Raw genomic sequence first — 24,108 nt, 5'->3', positions numbered from 1 at the left:
ACGCCCACCTTTCCTTCTTGTGTCTGCCCTCATGCTGCTAGTTAGGATAGGTGTTAAGCAATAGGGCAGAGACGCTTCCTCTGCAACAAGCAGAATTTTTGCCTGAACAGCCCTAGCCTAGCTATGTGAAGGGAAGGGCCTCAATCTTTTCATCAGGGAAAATGCAGGCAGCAGAACATGAATTACAGTTCTCAGTGAACTTCCAGACCTAGATCTTCAATGCTCCAGGTGCACAAGCACGCTGGGAGAAGTGACCGGACCTATTCAAGGACATACACGTAATCAATGGGATCCAGAACTGTTTCCCTGTAACTCATTTCAGAACTCTTTTAACTCCATAGTATGGCTTCCTGGCATTTTCCCCAAGAAGTGTTTGCTGGAGCCCAGAAGAGCTTTTACCCTGAGCTGTATTCTTTTGGGCTAAGCCTGTCTGTACTAGATACTGCCCAGTGGGTGAGATCTGAGCAAGGCCTGTAGTTTAGAGGAGGTACAGTAGGAGAATCAACAGTTTTCTAGAGAAGCACAGCAGGGGCTTTGTAGCCAAATAGTACTAGGTTGGAATCCTGATTGCCACCAATCACTTACTCTTGAGCTGTAAAATGAAAATACCTACCTTGCAGGACAGTGAGGAACAAAGACAAAAGCACTTGACATTAGGTGTCTTAATAGTCAGGGGTCCCTGTTGTATTACCCAAGAATCAGGACCCAACCTGTGAAGGCCCCTCCACCTTGGTCAGACATGGGTGGGCACAGCACCCAGAGACGATCAGCTGAGAGGACCAAGCCATCACCCACATCTTTGAGGAATGAGCCAGGAAGGCTGCAGACATGCTGAGGAGAATGAAAAGAATGTGCTGTATTTCAAAATGTGAATGTGATCAATTTATCCTTCCTCTGTCCTGTTTTCTTTGCTGCGTTCCTTTTTCCCAAAAGAGATGGAGGGATGGACACCACTGCGGTCACATTTTCCAGCATTGGCTATATTTAAAAGAACTACACTTTAGAAGGTACCGTGTTTGAACACCCACACTGCATCAGAGAACCCCAGCATGGGGTACTAAAAATAAACACCCCACCCCAGAATACACACAGGTGCGCTCATGCACACACACGCGCATCCTCTCAGTCCATCAGTGCGCTGTTAACTATAAACTGAGCTCTGGGGGTGAGAGCCACAGCTCAGACACTGGAAGTAAACCTTTGGCAAAAAAAAAAAAAAGGAAAAAAATGAACCCAGAGACTTCCAAGTCCTTTTTCCTTCCAGAGAGAAGGCGCGTGGAGATGGGAGTGGAGGCGACAGGACGCAGGGCTCCCACACTGCCGATTCCAAGGGCCCCACTTTCACCACACGAGCCCTTTGAGTTGTGCAGTGCCCAGTGACCCAGCTGTGAGCTGCAGCCCTGAGAGTGGTTCCCACAAGTAACTATGAACAGAAAAGGAATTCCACTCCATGCTCCACCAGTTGCCCTGACTTTTGAAGGTGTTTGTGGAACATTACAGTGGGGTCTGGCAGAGGTGCTGGCTTCAAGAGGCAAGGCTACATTTCTGCCCTTGCCATGAGGTGGATGACAGGTGGTGAGTTAGCTGCCTCAGCTTGACCCCACTTAGTCTACTTGTGCCAGGAAGCTCCATAGACGTAGCCGAGGACTTGGCCTGGGCAGGGAGGGTCGTAGGATCTGGAGGCTCTAACCAGTCGGTCTCAGGCAGGTTGTTGCAGTGAGGCCTGACAAACATCCAATGGCTAAAAATGAGTTTAAAAGCTTTAGACCAGCTCAGGCAGTATTGCCTTGGAGTTCCCGCTGCATGCTCCACTGGACAAGGTTAAGCAGTAGAAACTTGGTCAGCAGAGAGGCAGGCCAGTGTAGACACATGCACACACACATATCCCCAAGAGGCCTGCACCCTTAGAACCTACAGAAGCCACTGCTGGAGGACTCCCCTGGCACCCAGGACAGAGAGCAAGAGCTGGTGCTGAAAGAAAGCAGCTGTATGTAAAAACTCCTGTAATTTGGACGTTTTGCACAATCCTTGGTTCCTTTGTCCCAAGGTGCTTTTCTGTGTATGGCTTGAGCTTGAAGGTCCAAGTTGGAACCCTGCCTAATTCGCTCTCCGAGGAAGCTACTGAGGCTCTCAGAGGGAAGCCTCCCCCTCCCTCTCTCTCCCATTAGAGTCCCGTAGTGTTCCTACCAGCCTAGAGCCTCACTCTGTAAAAACTGGGAGGGGGCAGACTGACCTCACGGACAGGACAGCTGTGGCCCTGGAGCCCAGATGTGGGGGCATCCGAGAGCATCTCCTCTCTCTCAGGCTGAGGCACTGAGGTTGCAGGAGACAGAGCTGAGAGCCAGAAGTGGCATCCTGACCCAGAAGGAGGGAGTGAGGAAGAAACACATACACGCGTGTGCAGGCACACACACGCACACACACCCCGAGGTTGACAGACCAACACACAGACATGATGACAACCAGCAGCTGGGGACTCCACACACTGAATGCAGGACTTTAGGGGGCAGAGAGGGAAGGTGCTGGGGCACAGAGGCAAGGGTAAGAAGTCCCTCCGAATGGGAGTGGAGTGCCAACCACCCTGCCTTGCCCCAAACACCTGCCTCCAGGGCCATGGCAAGAGTCCAGTCCATTAAGTGCAGCGTGCAATACTAGCGCTTGGAGTCTCCTGTCCTCATCAATGAAGCGGTGTGGACGGGCTAGCAGTCACCTGGCAGGAGGCCTTGACTCCTGGCAGGCTAGTTGTATCGGCCCTTGATCATTGTGTTCAACAAGGGCCCCACCTGTGGAAAGACATGGGGAGCCAGTCAGAACTGTCTGTCCTCTAGCCCCAGAGCAGGACGGGGTGTGTGGAGACATCAACGTCCAGCCAAGGGCAAGGCCAAGGCTTTCGTTCAATCTTGTAAACCCTCTAATCAACTCTCTTCTTGGAGGTCAACCCAGTATTCTGGGGCACGGTCCCCTCCTCTGGGTCCATGTTGGATTACTTTCCCTATCACAACACCCTATACACGTAAGCAGCACCAAACTGACAGACAGACGGTCAGAGGAGCTAACACTCCCCAGACACCTCAGAGTGTCTATCTGCGTGTTTCGTAAATGTGTCTTAAGAATCTTAAATGCTTCTTTATCCTGAAAGGATCACTTGCAGTTGGGGCTGGTGCTCTCTCCCCACAGGTGCGATGGATGCACAGGCTATCCACAGGACAGAGGTAAAGAGCATCACAAATACAAATCTCCCCCATTTATGCAATGGGCCACTGGCACACCTGTGTGGGAAGCAGGTCTCAACATTACCTAGAGCAGCCTTGGCACAGCTGGGAGCATGCGAGAAGATGCTTTACTGCTCGCTTTCCGTTCCAGAAGAATCCCCTCAGGGGTCCCCAGCTGGCACACAAGCCCCATGAGGAACATTACTACTAGCATGGAACAGATTATAATTGATCCGCCAGTCAAGCCCAGCTCTCACCAAAAAATTAGAATTTTCTGAACATATCCATAACCTCTATGAAGAGAGAGGACAACAGATACTGAAACAGACGAGCTACAGAGAACATGACACCAACCCTGACTTTCCCTGGTCACTCTGCCCAGAGTCACAGGAATACCACTTTGGGGCAGCCACATACCTCTTGTGGGTTCCCCAAGGCCTCTCCAAGCATCTTCTCAATGTTTCTCATTATGGCCACTTTCTGATGGGCTTTGAGAGGATATTCAATTCTCTTAGGAGTTGGGGCCCCCTGCAAAGGAAGCAGCAGCTCAGGAAATGTCTTTAGCAAGCTTCAGTGTCATGCACTATACCAAGCACCATCCTCTCTTAAGAAACCCAGTTCAACCCCAACCCTCTTCATCTCCCCCAAAGACCCGGCAATCACTTCCAGAGACAGCCAACCTCCCTGCCCCACCCCCAAATAATTCATCACACCTACCTCACCCCACTCCCATCTAGAACAAAAAACCATAGTCACCTTATACCAGAAGTTCACAGTGATGGTTATCCCCCCATTTAGTAATGACTCTATGTGATGCCACCTGCAAGAAAACAAACAGGTTGCTGTTTGCCACCAGTACTTTTCAGAGGGATGGTTCCTCTGAAACTAGAAGTCCTTATATAGCTGTCCTATATAAGGAAAACAGTATCTTCACACTCATCCTATCAAACACACCCTGGAGCTAAAGGGAGTGGTGTTTGGTCTTCAAATACCAAAGAGCCAAGCCTCAAGCCTCTGGGGCCTCTTTGGACCAGAGGAACTGTTATCTTGTCTAGAAACAATGTTATCATTTCCCCCGGGTTAAGTACGCTCATCATCCGGATATGCCAACCTTCCTGTACATCACATTAAGTCCAATCCTGCCACAACTCAAAAGAAGTGACATGGATAAGGCTTTCCAGGGAATGGGAAAGAAAGCTCCCCAGAAGCCCCCAGTCTAGCCCCGTCCTCACCAGTACATTGGGATGTAAAGAACATCACCGGGGCCAACCACTGTTTCGTAACCAACCACGTTCTGGAAATTGGGAAACCTCTCGTAGTCAGGATTGTCAAAGTCCACCTGAGAGGTTCAAGAGGAAAAAAAAATCAGTCAATCACCAAATTTTTATCTGTTACTTTGGTAATCAAGAAAGATCCCTTAAAAAGTCTTGAGAATTATTTTTTTTAATCCAGCAAAAGACACAACACACATTAAACATACGCAAACTCTCCCAGAGAATGACATAAGAAGATGGGCACTGCTGAATGCTAAATGAATACTAGGCCTCGTGATCCTGAGGTCAAAAGCCAATCATCGAGGTTTACAGGTCAGAAACCTACTCATGGCCTGCAGATTTGAGGAATTAGGACTCATCTTTCAGCCAAACTTTCAGAAACTTTCTCCCAAACACATATTCGAACCAGCAAAGACTCCTACACAAGGCAGCTAAGCAGCTTTCTCCTCAAGGAAGAAGAGGAGCTCTCTGGTTGGCCACAAAGTCAACTACATACCTCACTGAGATCCAGAAAAGACCTTAAGTGACATATCTCAATTCTATTCATCCTTCTCTTTATCAAAAAGTAGCATCTGTGACAAAAGTAAACAATCATAAAATCTAATGGAGACATACACATTTTGTTTCATGAATTTATAATCCAATCAAATAGAATAACTAGAGCCCACCAGCATCAGTGAGGGCTTTGCCCGGACCATCTGGGGACCACCACAGGGGCCAGGAATACGTAAGCTACATTGTGAAACTGTCCTCTGAGTTTATCCAAACCTGGCATACTGCCACAGAGAAGGGGGACCCATGCCCATCTTGGATCTCTAAGGAGTTCTATACCCTCCTCGGATCACGCAAGCTCACCTGGCTCTGTCTGTCACAGGGATGGTGAACAGGATACGGGTAGAGGCACTCAAACTGATCCGGAGGGAACAAAATGCATCGCTTGTGGCCTTTTATCTGAGCAAAGAAGTTCTGTTGCTCATCATAGTGAGCAGGTGTCACATTTCCTGTAGGAAAGAAGACATTCTTATTCAAGACAGTAGCTCTACTGCACAGGATGGAACACAGGCTTCAGTGTTACAGAGAAACCTAGTCTGCCCCCTCAGCAAAAGGGTCCAAATCAAAATCAGGGAGACTATAATCACAACTCTCATTCAATTAGGTGTTACACTTTTAATAGGTGATAGGTCTAGTAGCAAACATCGCTGGCTAAGGGTTCACCATCAATCAGCAGAATAGACTTCCTTATATGACAGCTGCTGCCCTTACTGTATACAACTGCACATCAAAATGATACAAGCATGACAAAATACACTCCATACAGCTATGCCCTGCTTTTCAGAAGTTCGCTTTATATCACTTTGCTTTTACAGGAGACCTATATTTACACCTATTTTGCTAACTGAAAGAAATTCAAAGAGAATTTTCATTTTTACAAAGAAAAAGGCAGAAGTATCACTCAGAGTTTGCTCTGGAGTGAGCCATTACAGAAGCAGTGAGCACGAGCAGTAAGAGTAGCACTGCCAACCTCCTCCCCTAGAAACTACACTCAGCATCAAGCCACGACAGCTCTGATTGTGTGAGCATCTGTGCTTTCTCTCTATTTACTTTGTGCATCCGTTAGCAAGATGTGCCCTAGGATAACTGCTTCTTTGTTTTACATCATCTTGGCTTATAGAAGGTTTCACAGGGATGGTCTACTTTCAGACAGCTAGTGGGAACTTGCACTTGAACTCTTGACAATGGCACAAACTCAAGGGAAACATGAGGAAGAGTTAGAAACAGTTGAAATGATGGTATCAGCAATGCATGCATGCTCTTCTTTGATGCAGTTAACCAGTCATTTTAAGTTGTATATATGTACTTACTTTGGGTAGCTCTTCTGGAGCTCACCAGGGATTTTCCTGGTGGCTTAGACAGTAAAGAATCTGCCTGCAATGCAGAAGACGCGGGTTCAATCCCTAGGTCAGGAAAATCCCCTGGAGAAGGGGATGGCTACCCACTCCAGTAACTTTGCTTGAAGAATTCCACGGATAGAGGAACCTGGTGGGCTACTGCCCATAGGGTTGCAAAGAGTCGGACACAACTGAGTGACTAACACTTTCTGGAGCTCAAAGATTCTCAACCTTTGCTCCCACTTCAACACACCTGTTGGACTGCAACACTTCTTTAGATCAACACTGGAGCTGTTGATTCTCGTGGGGGCAGGGGGAGCATAACAAATTCCTGAAGAGTGTTGCGTACACCGAATAATGCAAATTATCTAAAATGCCATCTTGAATTATCTGCCCTTGTGTATGCATGCTCCTCTTTATAACTGGGGCTGCATCTGACAGTTATAAAGAGCCCCACTGTTTCTCTGCACAGTCCTTAAGAGCTCAAAGGCCCTCTGCAAGGCATGGAGTTTAGAAAACATTCCCCAGTCTGCCTGAGTGGGCCAAGACAGCCACTTTACTAGGTGCAGAGTCCATGTGCATCCCTGAAGACTTGTTGTCTCGTCTCTGCCTGCTGGATCTACTTCCTTGCCCTCTACTACAGGATAGAAAGGCAACATACAAATTCAGAGTCAAGTAAACAAGAACTGGCTCCTGGTAGGTCAACCAAGAGTTGGCTTCAAAGGGGCAGGCTAAGGGACAATTCATTAGCTGCAATACTAGAAGCTTTCATTAATACTAGTGGTAAAAGATACAAATCTGGAGAAAAGACAATTAAAGGGGAAGAAGAGACTCCAGAGCCTGCTGGTGACTGATAATGAGTCATTACTCCGCTTCCTTGTTCAACTCAATTTACTCACCATTTACTAAGGACCTCTACTAGGAGCCGGCACTGAGCTAGTGACAGAATTGACACAATGACCCTGGTTGGTAAGTAGCTTTCTTTCTCCTCACTGGAGTTTAAAGGTGTCTCTTTTTAATTAAAAAAAAAAAAAAAAAAAAAAGTAGTATTCAAGTATTTGCTTATATACGTGTAAAATCCTCTAGCAGGATACAGAAGCAGCTAACAACATTTGGTGCCTCCAGGGAGGGATGGAAACTGAGAGGCTGGGAAACTGGAGTGTAAGAGAGATTTATTACTACATACCTATTTATACCTTTTGAATTTAACCCCAAAAATATATTATCTGTTCAAAAGATAAGTTCAATTTATATTGGAAAAATATTTTTCTTCTACTAGGATAAAAATCTGCAGACATATCCAACAGAAAACAGCAGAATTTTAGAGAGATCTCCAGTAACTGAGTATATGTATTCACAAAGCAGCTGAAGAAGGGAAAAGGGAACTTTCTTTTTAGAGTACCTGAAGCTATTTTAAACATGTAACATATATTAATCTCATTGAACCTTCATAGTCAATTTTAAGGTATTACCGTGTCTGTTTTACAAATGAGGAGACTGAGGCTTAAGAAAGTTACATGACTTGTTTAAAGTCATGGATCGAGTAAGTGGTGGGAAAGGATTAGAAATCAGTTCATGTGACCCCAAGTCGTGCTGCTTTCTGAAAGATTTCTTACCTTCCATGCCGATAAGCAGCAGGTTAGAGGTCAGCTGCCCCCAGCCACGCTTTCCCTGTTGCTTATTAATCCAGTTCCAGTTAAAACCCAAGAAGTCCATGACAATCTTCCTGCCCACAGTATCATTGAGCGTTTGCTGTAGATACAACCTATGTTCCCCAAAAAGAAAATCCGATTAGTGCATGTACACACTGTCTGTGGCATGGCCTCCCTACAGCTGGAAATTCAAACCCAAGCCCACACCAACATTTCTAACAAAAACAGCTGCAGTCATGGGACTCTCACAGAGCTGAATCCTCTCCTATCCTTCTTTGAGCTCTGTTCAACATCAAATTTTGTATTTTAAAGAAGTGATTCTTGGCTTTTCTGGGTCACATTATGAATCTTTCATGAATCTAAGAGGGGAAAAAAGTACCCAAGGGAGGTTCCCCATAAAAATGCTCATACACCGAACTTTCATTTAATTTCATAGATTCCTCAAAGCCTACCCATGCTGCTGGTGCTACTGCTGCTAAGTGGCTTCAGTCGTGTCCAACTCTGTGTAACCCCAGAGATGGCAGCCCACTAGGAACCCTAGAATAATGATTCAGCCTGTTCCAGAAACTCTCAGGGCCTGAGAGGTCTCCTTTGGCCTCCAACAGCCATTGTGGCAGATCATATTCCCTCCTTGTGAGAGTTATTCTTCTGCACCTCCTTCAAGTAAGGCTTCCTTATTTAACTTATTTGGCCACCAAGCTGTCCACAGAAGTGACTGGTGCTGCTTCCAAACTTTAAGAACCAGTACACATTACCACCACATTACTTTCCCTCTGCCACAGCAACTGCAAAGTTTCAGATAGCAACTGCTGGAGCGATCTAGGTCCCAAAGTGGAAAAGATGACCTAAGAGCAGAGCCTCCAGGTGACCTGAGATGGACATGTAGCATGTGTGAAAAATAAACCTTTGTTGCTTCACATTGCTGAGTCCTGGAATGAAGCCTAGTTTATCTTAACTGATTCAGCCACCTATCTATAGCAGCCATCTGGAGCTGAAGGAAGAAACCTCACTAAGCTTTCTGCAGACTCAGGGCCCCTAAGACGCCTGAGGAAGGTAAGAAATTACTTAATACATATGAAAACCCAAACACAGTTGCTCAAGTCCCCAAAGAAATATTATTTAGGCGGCAAACATGAAGGAAAAAAAGTAATGGTGCTGAGAACATTATTTCAAAAGGCTCAAAGGTATCTCAGTGCCTGATGATAACCATGATGTTTAAAGCAACCCTAATTAAAAATCTTGCTAACTTGAAGAGAGCTACCTGTGTGGGGACATGGAACCCTCAGGACTTGAATACAACCTTGGAATGCTCCCCAGAGATTATGAAGTACGTATATTCATACAAATATTTCTCAAGTAACTCTCAAAGAGTCAGAAACACTTCCCAAACAGGAATCTAAACAATTCCTCTGAAACCTTAACAGTAAATACTCAAAACAGCTCAAAGAGGATCCCTTTACCTCAGAATCATAACAACCTGTATCATTATACAATGGGGTTAGTTGGTGCTAAAGTCAGCCTGTAGGGAAAAATCTGCAAACAGTAAAGAAATTTTCCTTAAGTCATCCATAAGGTACAGACTACACTCCTAGCTCACATTTAGGCAAAATGTTCTCACTGTGGGAAACAAGAACCTTAAAATGACTGGGAAATCAAAAGACTCATATCTTATCTCAAGCTCATTCTAGAGCATATGTTCACCCAACAGATTTACACTCCACCAGCATCATTCAAATCAATCTTTCTTCTCAATGTTGGTTGTGTGTGTGTGTTTGTGTGTGCATCAGTGCACACTGTGGAAAATTTGAGGACATTAATGCACGAACGGATTCAACTGCAACAGTCTCTATAAGACATAAAGAACGAATCTATTGTAGTTCAGATTCTGGAAACTCTTTTGGTAAAAGTCCCAACATTATGACAATAGCTAAGAGTTAGGAAAACAAAAAAAGGCGGGGAGGGGAAGGAGGTGGGTATTTCAAATCCTTTCACTCTGCCACATACTGCTAACAGAGTCTGAAAGACAAATGGGGCTGGAAACTGAAGAAAAGCCCAGGGTTGGGCACCAAATGTGAGATGGAGATAGTCAGTCACCATCAAGTACTCAGTGACAGCAATTCCCCAGGAGCAAAGTTAAAGCAGGACTGGATGCTGTCTGAGAACTACTAAGAGAAGGTCCTCATAAAGAGAGTTAAAAGGGAGAGGTAAGTCACTCCCCTATGTGTGTGGGTGTCCCGTGTTTGCTATTGTCAATACAATGCAGAACATCAATATTCTCCCTACCCTCACCTATTCAACTTTTCAGCCTGTGCTGCCCCCATTCAAATATTTTAGGACAAAGGCTGCAAACCTGCAGTCTCAGGAAATTCACTGATGTTTTAAACTGGCCTCTGGCAGCATTTTAAAAAATTTGAATTAGCTGCCCACACTTAAAGCTTAAAAATGTTTTAAAATGGAAATCCTGATTTCTAGCTTCTCGGGGCTGGAGTGGGGCAGGGAGGGGTGGGATCAGACTATCTGGCAACCCTGGGGCTGCACTCCAAAATGGAAACAAGAGTTAAGTAATGACTTCTCACTCTGAACAGGGCATATGCCTTCAGCTTCATCATAGCTTTCACCCAAACCTCCACTCATTTCATTCACCTACCAGACTCTGCTAGGCAAGTGTGACTCTCACTTTATGAAAACAACAAATTTGAAAGTCACACTTCAAGTCTAGTCATTCCATCATCCCTCAAGCTAAAAAATTCAGCCCCAAATAAATACAGGAAAGAAAAATGGATGCCCTAGATTCAATAGAAAAAGCCATGATCTTGGAACTTACCTCTCTTCACCACCTCGCTGCTGTATATCCTGCAGTTTCTCAACAAACTCATGAAATTTCATTTCTTCCCTGTTGGACCTTGGCTTAAAGTTCTGGAAATTAGCCATCTTCTTCTCATCATAGTACAAGAACTTGTGGGTGCTGGCACTGTACACGGAGAAGTCACCGCTGCCAATATTTTCTTGCAGGTATTCAAGGTCCCATTTTAGTGCAGGATACACAAGATTTGTGTCCGTCAGCACCACAGGCTCCTAAATGGAAAAAATCAAGTTGTCCCAAGGAGCTGGTGGGTTCTTGTCCCAAGATTACAATTATTTTCCAACTTCAAAATAACTTCTGTTAACTAGCATGAACCCCGCAAGTTCCATTTCTCCTTGCTTCCCTCTCCATCCCCGCTTAGGCCCTTGTCCACAGCCCAGCGGGTCCCTCCCTTCTACCACCACTCGCCTTTGACCTCTCCTCCCAACCTGGTCCCTTCCCCCTCCAACTTCGAAAGCGGCTCCGCCCCCTACCTCATTCTCGATAAGCTCCTCCGCCCGGGGGTCGCTTTGACTCAGACGCGGGATGGGCCGGGTCGGGAAGGTGTAACTGCGCAGTTGGGACTCATCCCAGGCGGGGCCAGGGCCTTCAGCCTCTTCCCGGGGTTCTGCAGAGGCCGAGGACGCGGCCTCCGTTGCAGTCGCCGCCATCTCTACCGCTAGGGACGGCCCCACCGGAAGCGGAAGCTGCGCCTATTCCGGAGAAAAATACAACGGAAACCATAGAGATAGGCGGCAAGAGTGAGCGGCCCAGAGACACTAAGAACGCCGGCCCGAGCCCTTGGGGAGTGCCTCCTAATGGTAACCGATAGCTCTACACTGTAGACCTAGGACTAGACAATTACTTCACTGAGCACGGGTAATCATTTGGGCTAACCAGTTCATAAAATATTATTGCTCAGTGTGTCCAGGCCTACACAACAGGCAAAGAAGAAGGCAAGTTTCAGTTCAGTTCAGTCGCTCAGTCGTGTCCGACTCTTTGTGACCCCATGAATCGCAGCACGCCAGGCCTCCCTGTCCATCACCAACTCCCAGAGTTCACTCAGACTCACGTCCATCGAGTCGGTGATGCCATCCAACCATCTCATCCTCTGGTGAGGCATTAAATTTTACCCTAACAGATGGGGAGAGACACAAAATTGACCCACCTAAGGAAGTCAGAAGGAAAAGCAGTTGTCCAATACATAGATGTTGAGCAAAGTTTCATCTGAAGTCCTCTGCAAAAAAATATATGGCAACTTGAATTCCGAAATCAAAGGCGTTTTCTCTTTTTCTTTTTTTTTTTTTTTTGCTTGGCACCATTTGATTTCTCTGCTATCTCACCTACTTAAAAGGCATTTTTTTCTTAGTCCAACTCTGTTTCTCGACTGAATTAGATCAGGGTTTGCTGTTGATCGAGTGCAGATGTCATCCCACCATTCTGAACATCAATTAGTTGCTCATTTGCAAGAAGGCAAGTTGCTATAATTCTCCCCCAAATTTCATATACTGAAGAGTATGTATCAATTTTTATTGCTCTGATATATATTTGCGAATGTCTATAATAATGGATTCTACTCCAAAACAGTAATCACCCTAAAAGTTCCTGGAAATATGTGCATGTATATACTGCAAATTATGCAAATCATACTTGTGTAAATAAAAACATTCATATTCGAACAATAATGCCCCTCCCATTCTTTTGTTGGGCTGCTGCTGCTGCTGCTAAGTCGCTTCAGTCGTGTCCGACTCTGTGTGACCCCATAGACGGCAGCCCACCAGGCTCCCCTGTCCCTGGGATTCTCCAGGCAAGAACACTGGAGTGGGTTGCCATTTCCTTCTCCGACGCATGAAAGCGGAAAGTGAAAGGGAAGTCGATCAGTCGTGTCCGACTCTTCGCGACCCTATGAACTGCAGCCTACCATGCTCCTCCGTCCATGGGATTTTCCAGGCAAGAGTACTGGAGTGGGGTGCCATCGCCTTCTCCGTAGTAAATCTGAGGCGGGTTCAAATAATAGGACTGATTTTTTATTTGTTGGGTTGAGGTAACTGAGACATTCGGATGTAAACACGGGACTGAAACTGAAGAACCGTTTGTGGGCCGGGGGGTAATTCCCTGGTGGTCCAGTGGTTGGGACTTCTCGATTTTCAAGGCCAAGTGTGCGGATTCAGTCCCCAGTCGAGAAATTGGGATTCCCCCAGCCGCGCGGCTGAAACAAAACAACCGGTTTGTGGCCAATTTATGTGTTGCATCGTGCCTCTAAGTGAAGAAAAAAATTACTCTAACTGAAGGAAAAATTAATGTGGAAAACAAAACATGAACAAACAAAACCAAGCACTAAATTTGAAGAATGATCACGTTTGAATATGTAAAGAGGAAGTGCCACTGAAGGAGAGGAACAAGGCAAGCAGTCAGAGAAGAGATTCTCTCTCTTTAGTCGCTAAGTCGTGTCCGACTCTTGTGACCCCATGGACTGTAGCCTGCCAGGCTCCTCTGTCCATGGGATTCTCCGGGCAGTAACGCTGGAGTGGGTGGCCATTTCCTTCTCCAGCGGATCTTCCGGACCCAGGAATCGAACCCGAGTCTCCTTTATTGCAGGCAGATTCTTTACTGACTGAGCTATAAGGGAAGCCCTAAAAAAGAGATTAAACAGGCTCATTTTATTTATACAGGTCCTGGGGGAGGCGAGTCAGCTGTCCACCCAAGATACTCAGATTCCGAGTGCCCGCTATTCCGGGATGCATCTGAGTCAGCAGAGGGAGAAAAGGGACTCAACAATCAGAAATGTCAAAGCAGTGACCCGCTTGTTTTTCTGTCCTTTCCTCCCTGCCTCTCAGCCTCTACAGATCCGCGGACCTTCCGTCTGGCTTCCCAGCACCGTTTAAGCCCCGCCCTTAGTGAACCTTTAACACTTTTCTCCCTAATCGCGTTTGGCCCGGCTCAGCCGCCGTGACAAGGTCTTTGCGCATGTGCGGGGTGAAACTGAAAGAAGGTGAAGATGGCGGCGGCCAGGGCGGGGATCCTGGGAGTCCGATGGCTGCAAAAGGCAGTCCGAAACGTGGTGCCGCTGGGTGCACGGACAGGTCCGCTAGAACGGTCGAGGCCTCAGTGTGGGTGGGAGCGGGGAGTGCCTGAGGTTTATTGTGTTGGGCGCAGGGTGGATTTGGTGGGGTACCACGGCCGCCGAGTCCGGGGAAGGGCGGAGGTGGAGTTGGGATATCCACAAAAACAGAAGGAAGGTCTGCTGGTCCCTCGAAGCCTCGGGCTCTGACCTTGAAGCCTGAAGCCTTTAGAGTGGCAGGAAAAATGAGGTCGCTTCTGACCTGCCCTCGTCTGCCCTCCAGCCTCCCACATTACCAAGGACATGCTCCCGGGACCCTATCCCAAGACCCCAGAAGAACGGGCTGCCGCCGCCAAGAAGTATAATATGCGGGTGGAAGACTACGAGCCGTACCCAGATGATGGCACGGGGTGAGATAGGGTCTGCTCGCACCCGGGTAGTAATGGGAGAAGTTCGGACTGGGTGGGTGGCTCTACTCTGACCCTTTTCCCCGAACCTTTTCGTGACCCCTCAGAGTCAGTGGTGTGGGTGCTTTTCTCGGTGGAGAGAGGTGGGAGGGGAAGGGTGAGCAGCTGCAGTCGAGAGGACTTTAATTTTCTCCTTGGCTCAGGCTGTTTTCTCAGATGAGGAAGCTGAGGTTTTAATAGCTCCCCTGAGGACCCCTGAATAGCGGGAACCTTCCTTGGTCCATCCAGAGCGCAAGGTTTCATTTAGATTGAGCATCTGCTGGGCTCAGGTGGTGTCATCCAGGCACGTGACCAGGCTGGAGCTGGACTGCTGTCATGAGAACCTTATTTGTAGATAGAGTACTGTGTCTTAATATGTGTATATTTCTCTTTTTTAATCGTTGCTGTTAGCGTTTTGGAAATCTTAGCAACTTTAAAAGGTTAAATGGCTAACTCTTGCTCCAGTTGATGATTTTCCCCCACACCATCTCTGTGGTTAATTACCTGAATTGATTACTGTCATCCTCATTTTCTCCCTAGCATCACTCTTTCAGCGGTGATTTCAGCAGCTCCTATTCGTCTTGTTGTTTTCCAATCACTTTCTGTGACACATGTCTAGTTGTCATCATTTCCTATGACTTTTATTGTGTTGTGGACAAGAGCAGCCTCCGTAGCAGTCTGTATAAGTTGAACCTGGACTTGGTGAAAAATCCAGCCTATCACACCCATACGGTGTTTGAGGCTTCGAGATGTGTGTCAATTTTGTGGCTGAGAAACACAGTTGCTAGGAAGAGTGCTTCTCTCATCTGTACCTTTTTGTTTTTATTCCAGTTAACTGGGCAACCTTAGGTTCAGACTCTAAACTTCAGTTTCTTTTTCTGTCTACTGAGGAAAACAGAGTGATTGATTGTCAAATTCCCTTCCATTGCTAACATTATAACATGGTGTGACTTTTTTTCTTTTTGTTGAAAGAAGATAAGAAAAGCTTACATATGTTAAATAATGTTTCGGAGTTTGACATGAATTTTTAATAACAATTTGGACTTCTGCAGTTAGTGCTGTGCTTAGTGAGTAAAAATTGAGATTTAATAAAACAAAATAGCAAATATTTTATTAACAATAATTTTGATACTGGAAAGCATTCAGGAAAATTAATCTCTTTTGTACCATTTGTAGGAATGTAAATTGCCACAGTCTTTCTGGGGGGATATTTGGGATATTTACCAGCAGCCCTTTAACCCAACATTTCTCAATATGTGCACCACAGGAAAACACTGAGATCTTGATTGGAAGGTTAGTTCCTCTGTCCTTAGGGGGAGGCCATTATCTTGTCACTTGGTTTCTCATCTCAGAGATGAGAAGGCTGTGCATTGTCGGAGGCTCTCAAAGCCGTGTCCAGAAGTTCTTGCTGTCTCTCAGGTATGGTGACTATCCGAAACTGCCTGACCGCTCACAGCAGGAGAGGGATCCATGGTATGACTGGGACCACCCAGACCTGCGGTTGAACTGGGGTGAACCGGTGAGAGAACCATGTCCCATTTGCCCTTTCTTCCTTTTCCGTATGTCTTCTGTAGATCAGATGGCACTTTTCTGCCCAAGTGGGCTTTCCTGTGGCTCAGTGGTGAAGAATCTGCTTGCCACTGCAGGAGACATAGGTTTGATCCCTGATCCAGGAAAATCCCCTGAAGAAGGACACGGCATCCCACTCCAGCATTCTTGCTGGGAGAACCCCATGGACAGCCCATGGGTCACAAAGAGTCGGACATGACTTAGCGACTAAACATCAACAACACTAAGGTTTTTCTGCCCAAGGAAGCAGGGTCAGGTGCTCTGAGATCTGAGGTTCCCTGTGTGTGTGTGTGTGTAAAGGACTTCTGAGAATAATTGAAGCTCTTGAGTTGTGAATGTTCATGATTGGGACTGTGTCTGATCAACCAAACCCAGACATAAGCCAGCATCCAGTCCTGTGGGCCAGAGTATCTCAGATGTGGCTCTCAGAATATTGCCCAGGGCAAGAGAATGCCTTTCAAGTCTTGTTTGAGGCTCTAATCACTCTGGACTGCCTGCCTTTTGCAGGAAGAGCAGTATGTGACGGTGATCTGCCTTTCTGTCTCAGATGCACTGGGACCTGGACATGTATATCAGGAACCGTGTGGACACGTCCCCGACTCCTGTTAATTGGAACCTCATGTGTAAGCACCTCTTCGGCTTCGTCGCCTTCATGCTGTTCATGTTTTGGGTAGGGGAAACTTACCCCGCCTACCAGCCTGTGGTGAGTATCTGATGCGTGCTCCCTCAGGCACACTTTCCTGAGGGAATGCAGTCTCTGGAGTAGAGATCTACCCGATACCAAGCTTGGCTTCCTGGTGAGGCCTATAGAGGGCCTTAGCTATTAGCTACTGGCCTGGAATAAGTACCAGAGCACAGCTTTTGCCTGTATCTTGGGTCAGTCTGAGTGAGAAGAAACTATGTAGGACTAGATGAGGAATGAGAATGAAGAAGCCAGCTAGTCTTTAGAGTTGCCATTTGGAGAACTGTACTTACCACCGTATTTCAGCAAGTGATCTTTTAAGGTAGAGTCCAGGAATCTCAAGTTGAAAGCTTATCCTTTATTGGTGTGAAGGGCATTTTCTATAGGAAGCAATTAAATGTTTACTACAAGCATGGACAGTTAATTTAAAGAACATGAAGGACACAGCAAATATACTGTCTGTATAGAACAGACTTGTTGCCAGGAAGGGGGTGGGGAAGGGATGGATTGAGAATTTGGGATTAGCAGATGCAAACTAGTATAAATAGAATGGATAAACAACAAGGTCCTATTATAAAGCACAGGGAACTATATTCAATATCCTGTGATAAAGCATAATGGAAAAGAATATGAAAAAGTTAACTGATTGATTCAGTTAACACATAACTGAATCACTTTGCTGTACAGCAGAAATTAACAAACATTGTAAATCAACTATACTTAAATAAACTAAAAGAAGAATGAAAATATACTGTCTAGCTTTGAGGACATTTAATTCGGATAAGAAAATTTAGATATGTGACGTGAGCAACATTGGAACATACATAGGAATTTGGCACAGGTTTTGTGTATATATGTGTGTAGTGAATATATGTGCTTGTGCTGTTAGGGAGGATTATGCTAGATGCTAAAACATATATGTTTAGATGATGGAGAGAAGTTGAAGAGAACATTTGGGGGAAGAAAACAGAATGGAGGAAGAGGACAATGAGTTAGCTGGAGTGGAATAGGTTTATAAATAGCTCTCAGACAACCAGCTGCACCTGGGGAACTGCTAAAAAGTCAGATTCCTTAGCTCTTGGAGAGCCTAATTCAGTAACTCCACAGTGGGGTTCTACAATCAATATTTAACAAGTTCCCAGGTAATTTTGATGTGCTGGGAAATCAGGTGTGGAAACTGCTGTGTTAGAAATATTGTGAAGTGCATTTGATCAGTTTGGTTGGGCACCTTTTATTGCGTGGCTGAGGGATGTGGACTTGATGGTATAGTAATGCATTAGTTGAATAAATGTTTATGAAGCTCCTGTCATGTACCAGGTACAGAAGGTGCTAAGGGTTGGGAATACATTGATGACTTGGCCTGCCTCTAGGAAGCAGGGAGCCATGTTGGGATTTTGAACAGAAGAATGCTGTAATGATGCCTAGGTTTTTAAAAGATTAACCTGGGAATAGTCTACAGGGTGGACTGTGAGAAAGGTACTAAAAGCGGGAGGCTGCTGTGTCTCCAGTTGGCTGCACAGTGCTGCCTCTGCTGAGATAGGCAATGTCCTAACGGTAGCGCGCATGTCTGTGCATGGACACAAGCCTTCCTACCGAGCCCCAGGGGCCCCAGGCTGGAGAGTGCACATAGGGCTGGTGTGAGCACTAACTTCACTTCAGGAGAGCAAGAAATGCAGTGTGGCTCTTCCATTTTTCAATTCTGTAAGCACATCACCCTTTTCTCCTCCCCTTGAGCTGTTCTCTGACAGCTGTTTGTTGGTAAAGCCAGCAGCCCCTAAAGCACGTCCAAGCCACGTTTCCTCTGTGCTCACCCCACTGCTGCTCCTGCACGCCTCATTTGCTAGGCCACTTTAGTGGTGGAGCCATTAGAGGCTGAGTGACTTAAAGGAGATTGAGTCTGTCTCGACCCCGAGAGAGTGGGATGGATGGATGCATCATCTCATTTAGAAAGCTTCCCTCATGCTCTCCCTTTCTCTCTCTCCCTCCCTCTCCCTCCTCTTTCTCTCTCTCTCACACACACATATACTGTAGGCACCACTTCTCTTACACACACACACACACACTCTCTCTCTCCCCCCCTACCTCTGTAGGCACCCTTTCACTTATACACACTCTCTCTCTGTAGGCACCCCTTCTCTTACACACACACACACACACACACACATATACTCTCTCTCCCTCTCTCCCTCTCTCTCTCTCTCTCTCTCTCTCGGCACCACTTCTCTTACAGTCTAGGCTTTCTCACTGCCTTGGGCTGAGCTGGGAAAAAGAGTGCTGTCCCTGCTGTTCTGGCCCAGCTGGGTCTCACCAGAAGCTACTGTGTACCTGTTTACTGTGTGTGATTCTTCGCTCAGGGTAGGCTATAGCCAGGTGTTGGCTGGATATATGTTGTTCTTGCTGACCTGTGTTTTCTCCTTAGGGGCCAAAGCAGTATCCTTACAATAATCTGTACCTGGAACGAGGCGGCGATCCCAACAAAGAACCTGAGCCAGTGGTTCACTATGAGATCTGAGGAGGCTTCATGAGCTTTGTGTTCCCTAACTGACTCCTTCAATCCTAGAAATTTAACTTTAATGAAATCCCTAATAAAACTTAGTGCTGTGGTATCTGTGCCTCATTTCCTCTGGGAATAGCTACTGCTTAAGCATAACTCATTTGAAAAGACCCTGATGCTGGGAAAGATTGAGGGCAGGAGGAGAAGGGGACAACAGAAGATGAGATGGTTAGATGGCATCACTGACTCAATGGACACGAGTTTAGGTAGACTCCGGGAGTCGGTGATGGACAGGGAGGCCTGGCATGCTGCAGTCCATGGGGTTGCCAAGAGTCAGACATGACAGAGTGACTAAACTGAACTGAAGCATAAGAGGATGTTGATCTGTTAATTTCGCTGGGAAAGGTAGTTGAGGGTTCCAGTTGTGCAGCAGGTAGTTACGGGTAGCTCCCCATTTACAGGGTGTTCTGACTTTTCAAATTGGAACAGATTTATTTCCCATAAAAAAACTTTTAATAATAGTAGTTAGCTAAAAAAAAGTGTACTTTTACATGTTTCAAAATACTATAGGATAAATAGGTGTTCTGGGACAGGCCTAGGGCTGTGATTGCCTCTAATTTTGTATGTATCTCATAAGAATATGTATTTATTAAAAACACACCATTGTAAATAACTATACTTCATTTAAAAAAAAAGAGAATATGTATTCCAAAGCAGCTTCTGAATCCTAGACTGTTATAAGTTGACATTACCTATATTTATGAATTAGAGGATAGTCACTGAGTTATTACTGAACCTATGCATGGCTTTCATTACCTTAATGATTCATCCAAGCTCCTATAATAGCCTTAGGAAGAGAAAAACCATGTTTTTAAGGGTCTATCTCAATGCATCTGTTAAAGAGAACCAATTTATGTTCTTTTCTTCCCTTTAGGGACATTTTCTTAAATTACAGTGATACTGCTAAAAACCTGTCCCATAAAAAAGTGTACATTCAGCATGATCTATGGAAGCAAGTGCATTCACATTAGATAAGTGGTCCTTTGGAGGTGTGAAGACAGTGAAAGACGTTTATGAGATCAGGGAGTAGGTCTGCTGAAATGCCTCTTTTTTTTTTTCTTCTTTTTTGAAATGCCTCTCTGAAGGTCTCCACTGCTTTTTATGTCTTCATTCTCTGTCCTTTAAAGCATTTGATAATCATTTAACAAACTTCTGTCTGCCTAATATATATGACACTGATAGGCCTTGGGGATATAAAGTTGAACAAGAAAATAATTGCCTTCGGTGAGTTACCTAGAAAAGAAAACTAGCATTTATAAAACAAGGTGAAAAGAATTTCTAAGATGTCCCAGTTGCAGGAAGAGTGTGTTTTTTGTTCTTTTTTAAATCATGTCCTACTTGAAACTAACCTTATGCCTTTGGTTCAGATTTCTTTCAGAACACACACCTTGGCCTCATTCCCTCCTTTAAGGTGTTGCCTGAGGTTCAGTTTTCAATCCTGTTTCTTCACCAGTACCCTACATTCTTTTCTGTTCTGAGTTCAAAACTCCAATATCCATGTGAAAAGGAAATCTAGAGCTGTGTCACAAAGACAGGGCCCAGTCATAATCAGCTCACCATCTTTGGAGGTATATCAGACTGGACTACAGTAGAATTCATGCATTAAAGTTCTGAATCAAAATAACTTAGGTCCAAAATCTTCAGCTGCCTACAGAATATTTTACTTGGAAATGCCATAATTCCCTCAATCGATATATATGATCATAGATATCCCTGCCAACTGTTTACCTATCAGTCACAAGAGCCTGTTCAGCTATTACAATCTGTTACAATCCGTCAATCCAAGAGTTCATCACCTGGTACCTGAATTGTTCTGTTAGTCTCCTAATTTGATTCCCTGCCTCCAGCTCTGTTCTCTCTGCAAGGGGATCCAGATTGCTAGTGATATAATCTTACTGCATGTTGTTCAGTCACTAAGTTGGTTCCGACTCTTGCAACCCCATGGGCTACAGTCTGCCAGGCTCCTCTATCCATGGTATTTTCCAGGCAAGAAAATACTGGAGTGGGTTGCCTTTTGCTTTTCCAGGGGATCTTCCCAACTCAGGATTAAACCAGAGTCTCCTGCATTAACAGGCAGCTTCTTTACCCCTGAGCCACCATATCTACCTATAATTTTCAGTAACTCCCAATTACCTGCAGAGTGGAATTAGTATTCCACAATCTGTAGTCAGCCCAGTTCCCCAACTGTAGCCGCTTTCATTCACAGTATGGGAAATGCCAGGGCGCCTATCAGTCTGTTGGGGCCCTTTCTCTTTGTTGGGACATCACCTATCTTCTTGAAACTTCAACGTGCAACACCTGTCTCGTCTCTGATACCTTCCGGGTAGCCCCTGGTCTCAGAGAAGGCAATGGCAACCCACTCTAGTACTCTTGCCTGGAAAATCCCATGAACGGAGGAACCTGGTAGGCTGAAGTTCATGGGGTCGCGAAGAGTCGGACACGACTGAGCGACTTCACTTTCACTTTTCACTTTCATGCGATTGGAAAAGGAAATGGCAACCCACTCCAGTGTTCTTGCCTAGAGAATCCCAGGGACGGCGGAGCCTGGTGGGCTGCTGTCTATGGGGTCGCACAGAATCGGACACGACTGAAGCGACTTAGCAGCAGCAGCAGCAGCAGCCCCTGGTCTACGGTCCCTCGCTCTCCAACCATCTACAGCTCTTAATTAGTTCAACATTTGGGAGCACCAGTTTTTGGTTCGCCGCACAAAGTCACTCTGCTATTAAGGCCTGTGCGGGCTAAGTCGTTTCAATTGTGTCCGATTCCTTGTGACCCTATGGACTGTAGCCCGCTGGGTGATTCTGTCCACAGGCTTCTCCAGGCAAGGATACTGGAGTGGGTTGCCATGCCCTTCTCCAGGGAATCTTCCCAACCTAGAGAAGGAAGCCGCGTCTCTTACGTCTTCTGCATTGGTAGGCGGGTTATCGCTAGCCCCACCTGGCCTAGATTGCTTTTCACCTTTTCAGCTAAGTGGATTCCACAGAGCGCTCCTGGAGCTAGGACCAGGTCTTTTCCGCTTAATTAGTATTTTCCCTTTGGAAAATACACCAGAACTTTAATAGTCGCGGGATCTGACCCACTGCATAATCACAGGACAGGTGAGGGAAGCCCCACTAAAAGCTACATTTCTATGAGGGAACGTTCTCCGTGGGTTGTCCGGGTCCCGGGCCTGGCATCTGGCGGCGCCTGTGGCGGTGCGGGCGGCCTGCACTACTTTTGGCCCTCTGCAGCCGCCGTCCACAGCGCCCGCGGAGCTCCAAAGCCCTGAGGGAACCGGCTCCCGATTCCAGCTCTGCGGCCCCAGACCCTTGAGCTGGGCTCTCCGCGCAGGTTGGTTTTCCCCGCCTGTCCCGGGGTTCCTGAGAGCAGAAGGCGCGCCGGGGACCCAGAGCGCGGTTCTTCTCTAGCAGGAGTGCCAGGAGGCGCTCGTCCTCGGCGGAGACCCCGGCCCGCCAGGCTCCCGCCCGGGGGCTACGGCCGGTGTGCCTCTCAGGGGACCCCACGATGCCCGCCCTGCTGTCGGACTGCAGCCGGCTCACTCTCCCTGCGGCGCCCGGGCCCCGCAGCCCGACGACGATCTCTCTCCAGCGCTGCCCTCGCGCCTCCCTCAGCAGCCCTGGGCCCTGACCTGTCCGGGGCCCAGAGTCGGCCGCGGGTCCGTGCGTCCCGCCCGGGCGAAAACGCCCGTCGGTGCTGACGCCGGTGAACCGCGGGGAAGGCCGACCGTCCTCCAGAGCGAGTGGACAGCTAAGGAGGCTGGCTTTCCCCCTTCACTGCACCAGTGTGTCCAGCTCTTGGTTGCATGATCATAGCTCTTCCCACCTTTGACGCTCCTAGGCCCCGCCATTCTGACCGCAGCGGGGACCATTTTTGCCAACAGTTGTCTCTGAAGAAAGTAGATGACAAGCCTATCTTCTCAATTTGTAGGCTGGTATTTAAGCACTATGGAGTTTACTTTAGACTGGTGTAATGGTTAAAAGCAACGGGCTCTGAAGGCTGGTTGGGGTTCACAGCTTGGCCTAGCCAGTTTTCTTCCCTGTAAAATGGGGATAGTAACTACTGACCCTGGAACCATTATTAGAATTAAATGGGAGGTGCACGTTAAGAGCACTGAGCTAATTGTAGCTCCCACTTCAGAGACCTTTCTCCAGAAACGTGAAAATGATCTTGACCAGCAGGTGGCACTGGTGACCGTATAGTATGATGTGCAATCTCGTCAGAGGAGTCCTGTTGTAGCCTCAAGTGTTTAGAGGTGCCCGGGAAGTCTTGGTTGAGTTGGCAGCCCTAAGCTTTCTTCAAGCTGGACAGTACATTTGAGATTAAGTAATAAAACTTTTGTTTTTGTTGGTCAAGACTAACCTGGCTGTGGGCTTGCTCAAGCAGGTCACAGCGGGTCCCAAGTTGACTCCATCAAGTTCATTGTTGAAGTGAAGTGGTAGTTTTGAGCAGGGCTCAAGGGGGTTTGTGTTTTATTGAGTGTGATAGAAGCCACTGAAAAACTTTAAGCATGGAATGTCAAAATCCTATTTTTTATTTTAAAAGTTTACTGTTGCTCTATGCAAAGAAAGAATTGGGTGATGGAGATGAGCAGCAGGGAGATGACCAGTAATCTAGGTGATAGATGATAGGGTCTTCAAATAGCGTAGTGGTGGTGAAGATGGAGAAAAATAGATTAAGATATATTTTGGAGGTAAAACTGGAAGACTTAATGATAGATTAGAAGGGAAAGGAGAAGGAGGGATCTAGGGTGATTTGCAGGGTTTGGGGTTGAGCAGTTGGCTGTTTGCTGAAATGAAGCCTGAAGGAACAACAGATGAAGGGGTGAGATGGTAGAATGGAGAATTCCATTTTAGACAGACTAACTTTTAGGTATCTTTACTATACCCAAGTGGAAATATTTGATTAGCAGTTGTATATAAGAACTTGT

At 46.4% G+C, this 24,108-nt stretch overlaps 3 protein-coding genes across 17 annotated transcripts in view; 2 read left to right on the top strand and 1 right to left on the bottom strand.

Annotated features, from left to right (window-relative positions):
• Nucleotides 1-959: 959 nt before the first annotated feature.
• Nucleotides 960-11,578, bottom strand: HIF1AN (hypoxia inducible factor 1 subunit alpha inhibitor). Its single transcript, XM_061403133.1, has 8 exons — nucleotides 11,364-11,578; nucleotides 10,852-11,102; nucleotides 7,992-8,140; nucleotides 5,342-5,487; nucleotides 4,445-4,551; nucleotides 3,969-4,032; nucleotides 3,630-3,740; nucleotides 960-2,783 (listed from the first exon to the last, which is right to left on the bottom strand). The coding sequence occupies exons 1-8, from the start codon at nucleotides 11,538-11,540 to the stop codon at nucleotides 2,739-2,741; spliced, it is 1,050 nt and encodes a 349-aa protein (XP_061259117.1). The 5' UTR covers nucleotides 11,541-11,578; the 3' UTR covers nucleotides 960-2,738.
• Nucleotides 11,579-13,821: 2,243 nt separating this feature from the next.
• NDUFB8 (NADH:ubiquinone oxidoreductase subunit B8) lies at nucleotides 13,822-19,230 on the top strand. Of its 2 annotated transcripts, none has more exons than XM_061403135.1 (5): nucleotides 13,822-13,861; nucleotides 14,214-14,340; nucleotides 15,796-15,895; nucleotides 16,493-16,648; nucleotides 19,047-19,230. In XM_061403135.1, exons 1-5 carry the CDS (start codon nucleotides 13,837-13,839, stop codon nucleotides 19,137-19,139), a joined length of 501 nt encoding a protein of 166 aa, XP_061259119.1. In that variant the 5' UTR covers nucleotides 13,822-13,836; the 3' UTR covers nucleotides 19,140-19,230. The 2 variants fall into 2 exon arrangements, with proteins under 2 accessions (XP_061259119.1, XP_061259118.1); XM_061403134.1 differs by having other exon boundaries at nucleotides 13,824-13,952.
• A 2,956-nt stretch (nucleotides 19,231-22,186) lies between these two features.
• Nucleotides 22,187-24,108, top strand: part of SEC31B (SEC31 homolog B, COPII coat complex component) — a 33,773-nt gene continuing 31,851 nt past the window's right edge. For 13 of the 14 annotated variants that reach the window (XM_061403123.1, XM_061403132.1, XM_061403120.1 and 10 more), the window contains exon 1: nucleotides 22,429-22,511. The gene's annotated coding sequence lies outside the window, so the exon portion shown is untranslated. Of the gene's footprint in view, nucleotides 22,280-22,428; nucleotides 22,512-24,108 lie in introns of those variants that run through there. The other variant, XM_061403117.1, reaches the window with a different exon arrangement.

The sequence above is a fragment of the Bos javanicus genome, chromosome 26, assembly GCF_032452875.1.
Source record: "Bos javanicus breed banteng chromosome 26, ARS-OSU_banteng_1.0, whole genome shotgun sequence".
Taxonomy (NCBI): Eukaryota; Metazoa; Chordata; class Mammalia; order Artiodactyla; family Bovidae; genus Bos; species Bos javanicus.
This window is presented reverse-complemented; position numbering and strand designations above follow the sequence as displayed.